Below are 11,341 nucleotides of genomic sequence, written 5' to 3'. Positions count from 1 at the left end.
GCTATAGCTTTGTAACTTGTTTGTTAATTTTTTAAGAATACTCATCGCTCTCTAATGAAGAACACCCAAATTTACAGCTCTGCATTTCTAAGCTTCGGGTACATGGAATATCTCAACAAAGCGTTAATTTCACCAAATTAATTAAATATAAAATCAGAAGTGCAAATGACAAGGTATGTTGTTAATTTTACAATTGACCAAAGGACGAAAGCTTATTTCCGCTGCCAAATGAGCCACTTCCGTAGCATGAACATCGTTTGCCCTGAACCACACCCGCAAAAAGTCAAAGAAACGTAGTGCGATGTCGGGTGTTAAAAATTCTCTCCATATACTCGAGGTTACGATCAAGTCGAAAAAATTTAAATGACAAGCGACTAATGGGAATTGCCAACAGTTTCGCCGGGCAGGTGGTGCGAAAGTTTGCCACCTCTGGCCATCCTTTGCATCGAAAATCAGCTAACAACACAACAAATGGCTTCATTTATTTGCGTCTTTTGTGCGATGTTGCACGGAACTTCCTGCCACCAGGTGGAAACCGACGGCAGCTGAGGAAAATCCGCTGCGTGGGGATTGAGTTTTTCGGGGGAGTCTGGCTTAGATCCGGCGCTCCCCAAATCCAAAAGTGTGCAAAGTTTACACTGAAAAGGTTGCCGCCTCCGACCAGTGGCAACAAGAAGCGAAAAGAAACATAAACTATTTATATGTAAGAGCAAGTTGCAGCTGCACTTTGCAGTGATTGAATGCCCAACACCGACAGCCGTTAATGTGCTTGGGGTTTTTCATTGAGATAAACTTTTGGCTGGCCGGAAATACACGGGGTAAGTCGCACTTTAAAGTTATCGCCCTTTGCAGGCGGAATTTCTACGAAGATTACCACTGCCTTGCCTTCTTAACTTATTTATGAATTTAAGCAAGTAGTTTGGCTATGCAGTCTTATACAAGTCTTACCTGAAAGCAAAAAAAAAAAAACCCGATTAATATACCTTTAAAATAGTTGTATTTTTTCGAAACATTGGTCCCATTTTTCTAGGTAATTTGGTTGCGATCCTCATTCACCTGATCGTTGCTTTGGAACATTTTTGAGCCAAACTTTTGTCTCTTAGCAGTCAAATCTGTGGTAACCATGCGCTTCATTTCCATCTCCTCCGCATTAACTTTAATGCATATATCTATGAATAAGCACAGGTCAAGGTTCTTCATTTTCTTGGCCAGCTCGAAGGCTTCGGCCAGAATCTCCTTTTCCCGTTCGATCTTGCCGAGAATCGCGTGGGCCTTGCATATAACCATGAGACTCAGAAAGCTCCATATAACACTCTTGCATTTGATGGCCTCTGTGGAATAAATTTTTATATTTTGTGGCCGTCGTTTGTCTTTGACTTACCCTCCAGGGCCATTCGTGCCATGGAGCAGGCCCCATCAAATGAGTTACAATTCAGATGCTCTTGGGCCAATTCGTGCAGTAGATAGGCCCGTTCAATGTGATACTCGGCAAACCGCATACGATTTTCCAGTCGGACGACTTGTTTCCTAAAATAAAAAAAAACTTTGGATCAAGGATATTACATATTATCAAATAAAATCATACTTAAAATGCTCCGCTTTGGGATCGGTGGTAGCCGATCTGGTTATATTCAGAGCACTCGTTCGTTTTGTCTTTGATTTTTTCATGTCCAGACTATTACTGAGGGGAAGTCTAAAAAGTGTTAGCAGACGTTGTTTGCCCTGCAAGACAGTCATATTGCTGGGAATTTTGTATTCATTAATGCGAGCTAAACCCAAGTAGTTGTAGACCTCATTAGTGAATTCAAATTTCCACGGCATTACGCGATTCGTCTTGATGGTGACATAGTCGCCCATGACTTCCTCAATAAATGTGGTTAGTTTCTAGAAGTTAATTAAATCATAACATAATTAAATATAAACTTGTAAAATTTTAAGCCTCACATTGAGTTCTCCAACTCGAATTAGCAATCGAATGCTGCGCAGAATCTTGAACATATTCCGCCTCGTCTGGTACTGAATGCGATATAGGTTTTCCTCCCGGTGCTTATTATAAAATGCCTCGTTGGGATATTTCTGTTGATGTAAGGCGTACATGGGACTTCGGGTATGCAGCGTTTTCTGAAAATTACCAGAAGTAATTCACTGTTACAGGGTCACTGTTACAGGGTCTATTAAAATGACATGATCCAACCGTAAGAGTGCGTTCCGCTTTATAATTGCTAGCCATCAGTTTGCCCAAATACTCGGATGACTTTTTGCAATGCTTGGGCAGCACATTAGGATCATCTCGCAGTGTCTTCAGAAAGGCCACATCCACCCAGCATTTGTTCAGATACGTCTGGTTGTATATCTTAAAATGCCTTTTTCGCCTAGCCATTTCCAGTGGGGACAAATGGGTTTCCTTAAGTTCGCAATTGTTTTTAGACATTCAAGAAAGAATATGTTAAGCTAAAAGTTACCTCGTTTTCCATTATGCTAACCACGTCGCAAGTATCCTTAATATCCTTGGGCTCCTTAGCCAAACTAGCCATCATGCGATTGATCAGGCGCTGCACAGACATGGTGGTATCATCTGATAATGTGTCATGAAAGTTCTCATTTAACTGAAAAGGTTGGCAATATATGCAACTTTTTGATGCTTTGAAGAGGTGCAAAGTTGTGTTACCACATTGAGACGGTCGAGAACAGGACCTCTTTGGCCGGAGCTAAATCGCTTTAAATGACAATGCAGATTTATTTTGGAATCTTCCAAGCGATTGGACTCGTACAGAGCATCGCAGACTTCCAGACTGACATTGGGATTGGTTACTGGTGGCTTTCGGCTCATCAACAGATCTAAATACAAAGACGCAAGGTTAAAACGTTCCCATTTCAAAATGTTCGACTAACCCTCTGCTCGGGAGCAATCCTTCAGAGCCTCGGAGGCTAGGCCCATCGATCTTTTCAGCTGACTACGCCGCATCAGAGCTCTTTCATTGAACGGATTCAGATCCAGAGCGCTGTTGAAATACCTAAGTCCGTTTGCGTACCGCTGTTGGGTGAAAAAGAACATGGCCCAGTCGGAGTACATAGAGCCCAGACGATCCGGGGACCACGCATGTGCCTCCCATGGCTGCAGATGAGGCTGCACTCCAGCAATTGGTGCCTGGAGACCTTCCGATAAGCTCATTTGGCTGGGCATTGCGATATCTCAATTATTTATGGGCTTCGGGTCCCAATCAAAGAAAAAAAAAAGTAAAAACAACAAGTATAAAAAAGAGGTGTGCTTTATGTGGACCAATTTCTGTTTATCTGACATTTTGAAGGATCAAGCTAAGGCGAAATCTTAAATGTTTATTTAAGCTTGAGAATTATGGCTACTTTCATTTGCTTTTTGGCTTTTGTGATCGTGTATGAGTTTTATTTTCGCGCGTATGTCATCTTCAATATTAATCAGATAGTTGGTTTTAATGCCATTTGAGGTCGTGTAGGCAGTTGAGTTCGAGGACAGGGCATACCACTCGGGAATAGGAGGCAAGCAAATCGGACGCACCAAGGGAGAAAATATAAAGGGATCACCAATGCTGACAAGGGCATTTTGTGAGCTATAAAAATAAATAAATAAATATTAGGCGTAGAAAAATATATAAGAAATGAGTACTTTCCAGCTTACCCTTTATATATACTTTCTACACGGTATACCTTATAAGAACTCTCATCATAGTTATTGAAAGCTACCAAGTGCTCTCCGATAACAATGGCATATAGCATCACGTAGATGGTACGCATGGTAAATGCATTGTTTCTCGACAAGAACAGAGTAAGCACTGATTATTTTGCTCACGCATCTGAACGAGAAATTAGACATGGTCAAGGCATTTGTGAATAGACTCACAGTCCAAGGAATCTTCTTTATTTCAGACACTATAATGCCACATTCGGGAACGCAGTGGCGGCGATTTTGTTTCTTTTCAAGAACCCAAACTGGTGATTCGGATGTTCAACGCAGGTTCGAGTTTGCCATGAAGTCTTTTCCTTTGGCTTGTAACCTGGAGCGAAGGTCATGTTGGCCAAGGTTCCAGTAAACAACTTGCTCGATTTGTGTGTGCAATCGGCAGTATCTCGATTGTAATGACAAGCAGATCGAATTGAGGGATCCCGGGTGCAAATCTTTCTGTGGCACTGCGACTTGCAGTCCGACCAGGACCCTTGCCACTTTCGGTTGAGGCAGAGATTAAGATCACTACCGTACAGCTGTGTGTTGTCAGAGCAACTCAATCGCACAACAGTACAGTCCGCTATTTCTGCACCCACCTTGTAGGGCAGGACATTAAACAGTGTTTTTACCTGAAGGTGTTTCAGGTTTCCTGAATTTTCTTGAAAAGCTCGAAGTCTGGCGAGTAAATATGCGGTGGGCATCTATTTCATTGACTGAAACCATTCGTGTGGTGCGATTTGTGCCATTTGGGGCTTCGGTGAGAGTTGCAGCCACAAGTTTTCCAAGTTTTTGTGCGCATATGTCATACACCTCATCCGACTTTTCCCACCAATTAATTTCCCCATCGCATGCCTTAGTTTTCGCTAAACATCCTACGTAGGCACAGCGGAATGTACCGCTGGGGCACTGGGAAATTGGACAATTGGCTTCATCGCTGACATCCTGGCAGTCCTTGACGCCATCACAAATGTTTTTAACATCCAGGCATTCCGAAGTTGATTGAAATTCCAAATTTTCAATAAAAATGAGAAAAACAAGAAAAACCAAGAAAAAAATATCAGTATCCGCTGAACTGAAATCACTTTAGTAATTGAAATATGTCAACTGTGGTGATAATTGCCGTTCATGAATGTTAAACTTAGGTTCATTTAAGCGATGAATCCTTCTCGTCAGAATTCAATTGAATATGAATTTTGTTGCAAAGGATTGGGTGTTCGTCTGTTCCGTCCAAACAGTCTAATTTACCATCACAACCCTGGATTTCCGGGTAGCAGCCTCCATAAGAGCACGTATACTCCGGGCAGGTCTCTTTGTAGCATTCCTTACAATCCTTATGAGCATCGCATCTTTTGGAGTTGAGTATCACCTGGCCATTATCGCTGCATGTAAAGCCAGATTGTCCTTCAAATTAAGTAGTTTCGCATTCACAAAAAAAAAAAAAAAATAAACCTATTTGGAGGAATGTAAATAGAAAGCATATGATGAACAGAAAAAAATCACGAATAATCATTACTGGTTGAGCTCAAGAACTAAATGATGTGGAGAATAAAAAATTCGATCGCATATACTCATTGGCTCAGGACCTCAGTTTAATTGTAATTATTTATTATGTAAAAAGTGGAAGTAGTAGTCGGAGTAATCAGCTTATTTTCCTTGTACTTTTGTATACCCCGTCTATTATATCTTAATACTACCAATAGGTTTTGTCTATATTGTTTGTAAATTTGGACCTAAGGTATATATTTTGTAAATCGCATATAAAATCAAATATAAAATATTTTATTTCGTGAGCTTATTCTTTTATAATGTGATAAACCTAAAAAATATTTTCTGCCGACCAACAGAAATCATAAATAAACCAGTATAAACGACTGTTTTCAATTCATACATTATGCCTTCATAAGTAATTATAAATAATCACTTCTTTGAGAAAATACAAATGTCGTATGAGCGATTGTTTGCAATCCCTCTGTTGCAACAAACATAAAAACCAAGATAGGTTCACAAAAATGTGTATAACCTGAGTTCAAACGCGTTTGTTACTCCAGGTGGCTAAGTTTCTTTCGAGATTTCAAGTTTCATAAAAAAATCCAACTATCCAATCTGCTTTCTTCTGATCAGGCCCATCTAGAACATCAATAGTTTACGTTCGAGGGATCTCACAATCATCGAATAGCTTAATCGGTTTACGTCGTCATGGAGTTGGTTGTACAGTGGATATTGATGAAACTCTTTGGTGACATGTTCGAGTGTTGAATTATAAATTAAAATCCCAACGGAAAAGCGGGCTCAGTGCAGTGTGTTTGATGTTCGAATGGGTGGAGACTGGGTTTGAGAATGGAATTGCTGTCTGTTTTGAGTTCTGTGCTCCGTTTGTGTTTCAACCAAAACGCCGAGCAACCCACACATCCCCGCAAACAAAATCAACAACAGGGAATGCTACAAACTGCATTCGGCGTGGCTGAAGGGGCGTATACGTTATACGGATTGACGTGAGGCGAGTGGCACCGATGTAGCATCACCCGTGCATTGACAAATGAGCACAAATCGCACTGCCGGTTCATCGATGTTTTTATATTGCCGCGTCTCTATCTATCTATCCCCTTTCTGTGTTTTTCCGCTTTTTTTGTGTGTCAACGGAATCGACTGGAAAGGAAAATGGCAGCGCATTTGCATTAAAGTCGCTTTGATTGGACTTCCAGCAGGGATTTGGGACACTTTTAGTTCGCATCCATCCGTGTGACCTTGCATTTTCTGTTGGTTCAATTGTTCAATTCCTTTCAATTGAAAAGTATTAAGACTAAACGTTCACGTTCATTTAATTTCTTATAATATAAATATATGTTTAATAGATATAAATAATTAAATATCAAATACATACTATTACCTTTTAAGCGACGAAATTGCATTCCGGGAAACCCTTTTCAATGGTAATAATTCTTAAAATAGGATGTAGTAAATATCACAATTCATTCTGCCCAGTGGGAACCATTTAATCTGGAATTTGCGGGTGAGACCTCACATATTGATAACATGTTTGTCAAGATAGTTCGAACAAATTATTTTGCGCTCACCGAAACGTAATCAGAGTCTTAAGAGATCCATTACCGCAATCCGAGTCTCAAGACGAATAAGAAATAATGTTTTCCCAACTTTCCGCCCAACTTAGTAGGTCCAAAGGAGCTTTGAGGAAGAAGGACAGTGGATAGCGGGATGGGTGTGCAAAGTTGCGCAAACCGGGCTCTTATCCAATTAAGTCATAACTCAATATGTGCTGAGAGATATGCACTTGGCCATTACTTAGGCAAAAGGCAAAAATTTGCTCTAATAACTTTTGAGTTTGCGCTTTCTTCCGTCTTCTTTGCCGCCGCTTGCCAGGAAGATAATTTTCACACCAGAGCCATGTAATTTGCCCTTCTGGGGCGAAGTTTTTGGGAAGCAGATTTCAGTCTATGCAGAGCAACAGCTTCCCATCCTCTTCCATGCCCCCGATCCACCACTTCCCCAGCTCCCTTCTCCCTTTTATGGCACCAGCGAGGCGCTGCCACAACTCATTTGGCATTGACCAGGATTGGACGTTGCCGCAGTCCTCCGTGACTGGGTCTACGGGCAATCCCGCCCCCCATCCAGGCCACCGTCCGCCCATCTGGATCCCCTAGCTAGCGGCTTCATCCACATCCGTATCCCTCATCCATCTGGCGTTGAGAGAGCGCGCGCATAAATTATTCATTTGTAATGTGCAGCATCTCTGGCCCTTGCTATTGCACTGAGAAAATAAATAGTATGAATATATATATAATAATAATCTTATAGTTCAGAGCTGGGGAAACATGTGTTACTAGCATGTTATATACACGATAATTTTTATGTTCTTGGGTTTAATATTTTGTAAAGCCTATTGATGCATAATGTTCACTGACATGAAAGGAAACGAGTTCCAGTACTTTCTCTCTGTAGATATTCAGCTACTGGATCCAGAGTCTGGATTCCCGGGCCAAAGTTCTGTGTGCACTTTTGGCACAGGATATGACACTGACACTCAGCGCCGGCGCTCGTCCTGCGTCAACAACTTCCTTGGCTGCTGCTGTTGCTGCTGCTGCTGCTGGCGTTTACTTTGGTTTGTAATTTCCTTCTGGAGCTGGGGCCGTGGCTAAAAGAAACACAGCAAGAAATGGCACAGAAACCCCAAGAAGTGCACGGGAACACGACGATTGCAGCTGGACGGTTTTGGCAGACACGCTCCTCCCGAGTCCCAGAACTCGTCCTTTGCTGGTTTACCGCTTGCCACCGGGGAACTGCTCCGGCTGCAGCAATTGCAAACTTAAAGTTTGCTCTCCTTTTTGTGTGTGTTAAAAGTTGCATTTGGGAATTGAAAAATTATTTCCAGTTGCTTATGTGTATGCAGAGTGTGTCACTTACAAGAGGGTCGGACTGAATCTCTGAACTTTGGCAGCGAAGCGAGCAGCCCGTTTCAATGACAAAATAGAAAGTTGTTGACTCGGTTTCCTTTCGAGCTCCTGAGCATAAGTTTTTAGCCAGGACCAGCTTCGAAGTAGACGGCACTTTTAATTACAGGCAGAGACACGAGCCGGTTAAATATTAATATTACGAGTATACGCTGCCTGGCTTGATCTCCTTAAGCCATAAACAGTTGTGGAGCCGCACATGAAGGCACATTAATTAATTAAAAACGCAATGGAAAGCCTAATGGAGTGAGGTAGGTGTAAGGCTCTGGCCAAACGATGGAGCCGCAAAATGAATAGCTTGCAATTCTCTTGCCTGGCTCAAGTTGTGCCACGGAGGTAGCAGCTGATTGCATCGGAATAAATTCTGGAGTAGGGTAATTTGATAATAGCAAATTATACTATATTATAAAGTTTTGCAGGTCACTAGCACTAGCCAGCACGAAGTTGGTCAGCCAAAAATTAAATGGAAAAATAAGAAAGTTCTGGCAAACTAAATAATTGAATTATGACAACAATTTAACCATTGAGAAATAGTAATAAACTTAATTATCTTATTTTTAAATTGCAAGCTCAACGTAATTGGTGGCTTTTTTATCACCCTTCTGTGAATAAAATTCACAAACATAATAGTAATATAAAGTTAACCAGCTCTTGCTATCCCCAAATCAATATCTCTCATTTTGTAAGTAATGTACTTTGACTTTTTCAGCCGAATAAAAAAATACTGGTAAAAATACTGCTTAAATGATGATTTACTTATTTTCGAATAAATATAATCGTAGCTTCATTAACTTTTAGCTCCCCATAATGGCAAGGATTAAAATCATAATTCTTTAAAAAGCCAGTACTTTGATTTGAAACGACTTTGTTGACTTCGCTTGACCACAAATTTGTCAACAGGCATGGCGACCACACCCACACACTCGCACCCAGAAATCATGGCCAAAAGCCGCAGACACGCACGTGCCATGCAAAAGCGGAAACGGAAACAAGCCATGTGAGAGCGCCTGTGTGTGGGGCTTGTTTATTGACGTTTGCACAGTCTTTGGCAATTATTTAGTTACAGCTTGTTTATTTGTGTAGACGTAAAGCGGATGTAAAAGTTTGCTGGTTTAAATGTGTGCGAAAAAAGTGATGGCTGCGAATTAGTTTGTGGCTCCTACACAAGTGCACAAAACGTTCCAGCGGATGCACATGCGTCTGAAATAAATGAAAACGGATGCTGCATAACATAATTAAAATTCGAAGCTTATTACCATCGGTTACATACTCCTGCCATGGCACACATCGCCTAAACTGATTGCGGGTAGCCTCATTAAAAGGCCAACCGTGCAAGAACATTTTGCTAGCACTTCAACTGGACAATCTTTTGACCGCCAACACTTTAATTCAAATTGGCCATACAATCGAAGCCTAGTGATTATAATACAAGATCGTCAACAGCTTTAATAAATTTTATATATCAATTTAATACAATCTCATTTATCTTGTCTAAATTTCGGAATAAATTCTAAAAGAGAGATGTATCGTATGCGAGTTTTAAAACTCTTCCGATAACAAAGAAAGACAAAACAGGCATTACTATTATTCTAATTGAATGCTAAGTTAGTAATTACTTATTTTCTCAGTGCACTTGTCAAGCCAGAGACTGTCTCTTAACTAATAACCGTATCCACTGGCCGCCTGCTTGTGACAGGACATTGCCTAATTAAAATGGCAAATCGTCAGCCACAAACAAGGACTTTGGCAACACTCGTCGCACGGTAACACAAACAACAACAAGTGAGGCAGCGCCATCGAATTGAGATGCAAATTTATGCACCGCCTGGTCAAAAAACAGACCGAAAATGACCAAAAAACCCAAACCTCCTCGAATCCCCCAAAAACGAGCCATCAAAATTATGCAGATACGCACATGCGGACACATTTAGTGCAGATACATTGACACATCTGCGGGACTTTACACTGGCGTCCATGATGAATTTTCGAAACTGCATTTTAGCCAGATTGGAAATAAATTTAAATTTGATAAACGATTCGTTGGCCAACTTTTGGCTGCGCATTTGTCGCCCAGACGAAAAGTGATTGGTTGGCATGATTTTCCTGAAACTTTTCGGGCCAAAAGAATTTCCAACTTATGCGGTAATTAATTTCCATACTGTTTAGCTGGTCAATTGTGCAGCTCGCAAACTTGGCCGTAATAGTAAATATGCGGATTTTAGCAGTTATCTATTTGGTCATTAAGATCGGCTCCCGCAAAAAGTAAAATTCAAAATAAAAGTTTCACTATTGCCATAATGTTGTGACCTTAATTAAATGTGCAAAATTATCTTTGTCTATTAATTGCCAAAAAGAGTGAACAGACTTCTTTTTGAAGATATGAAAAATGTGATACAGCTTGTGGATGTAGTGGAAGTAGAAACGAGCTTCTTATGTCATATGTTTTGAACCATTTAAATACATTGTTTTTATATTCCGCATTTTGGGATATTCGTAAGGGTTCGCTCCATAAAAGGGGCTAGGATATCCCAGCGTTAAACGTGTATTTGTGCACCATGAGACCATAGACAGGCTCCGTGAGAACATCGCACTCAAGCGGCTTTTATGACATCGCCAGAGGACCATTGAAGTCGTGCCAGTGTCCTGACATCCTGGTTGTGCATGGGCTCGTCGAGTGTCCTGTTGGCTGGCGATCCTTCCTGTTTATAGTTGACCGACACTTGTCATACTCCGTGGCATGTTAAAATGGATGGCCCGTTGCGGATGGGCGGGGAATTGCATTTTTAAAGAGCGGGAGCCAGACGATACATAAATTCCGATGCAAAGTGCCATGTCCCACACATAGATCATGATGTCCTGCCCGCATGTGGGTTTAAGATACCACTGCCTGGCTTTTCTAGACTCACTTTCCCGGCTCCTAAAAGAGTCATTCTGTGGCTTGGCAATTAAGTCAATGTTAACGATGCCGACCCAGACGCCCACACAGACAACTAGCCAGATTCAGATACAGAGATATAAACAGTCGCACACTCGCCACATTTGTTTCGGTGTGGAAAAATACGTTGGCAGCAATAATTAATTAGATACACAATAAATTACTCATATGCCAGTGGCAGCCCACAAGAGAAAAGAGACAAAACGAGTCTTTTTTTTCCCAAGGCCTGGAAATGATGAA

At 41.2% G+C, this 11,341-nt stretch overlaps 1 protein-coding gene and 1 pseudogene across 1 annotated transcript; both read right to left on the bottom strand.

Annotated features, from left to right (window-relative positions):
* Nucleotides 1-981: 981 nt before the first annotated feature.
* On the bottom strand, nt 982-3,274 carry wa-cup (walker cup). Its single transcript, NM_141464.2, has 8 exons — nt 2,893-3,274; nt 2,669-2,838; nt 2,463-2,606; nt 2,195-2,404; nt 1,945-2,121; nt 1,586-1,884; nt 1,382-1,527; nt 982-1,331 (listed from the first exon to the last, which is right to left on the bottom strand). The coding sequence occupies exons 1-8, from the start codon at nt 3,182-3,184 to the stop codon at nt 1,027-1,029; spliced, it is 1,743 nt and encodes a 580-aa protein (NP_649721.2). The 5' UTR covers nt 3,185-3,274; the 3' UTR covers nt 982-1,026.
* Nucleotides 3,275-3,340: 66 nt separating this feature from the next.
* Nucleotides 3,341-5,101, bottom strand: CR46300 (annotated as a pseudogene).
* Between the last annotated feature and the right edge of the window lie 6,240 nt (nt 5,102-11,341).

The sequence above is a fragment of the Drosophila melanogaster genome, chromosome 3R (assembly GCF_000001215.4).
Source record: "Drosophila melanogaster chromosome 3R".
Taxonomy (NCBI): domain Eukaryota; kingdom Metazoa; phylum Arthropoda; class Insecta; order Diptera; family Drosophilidae; genus Drosophila; species Drosophila melanogaster.
This window is presented reverse-complemented; position numbering and strand designations above follow the sequence as displayed.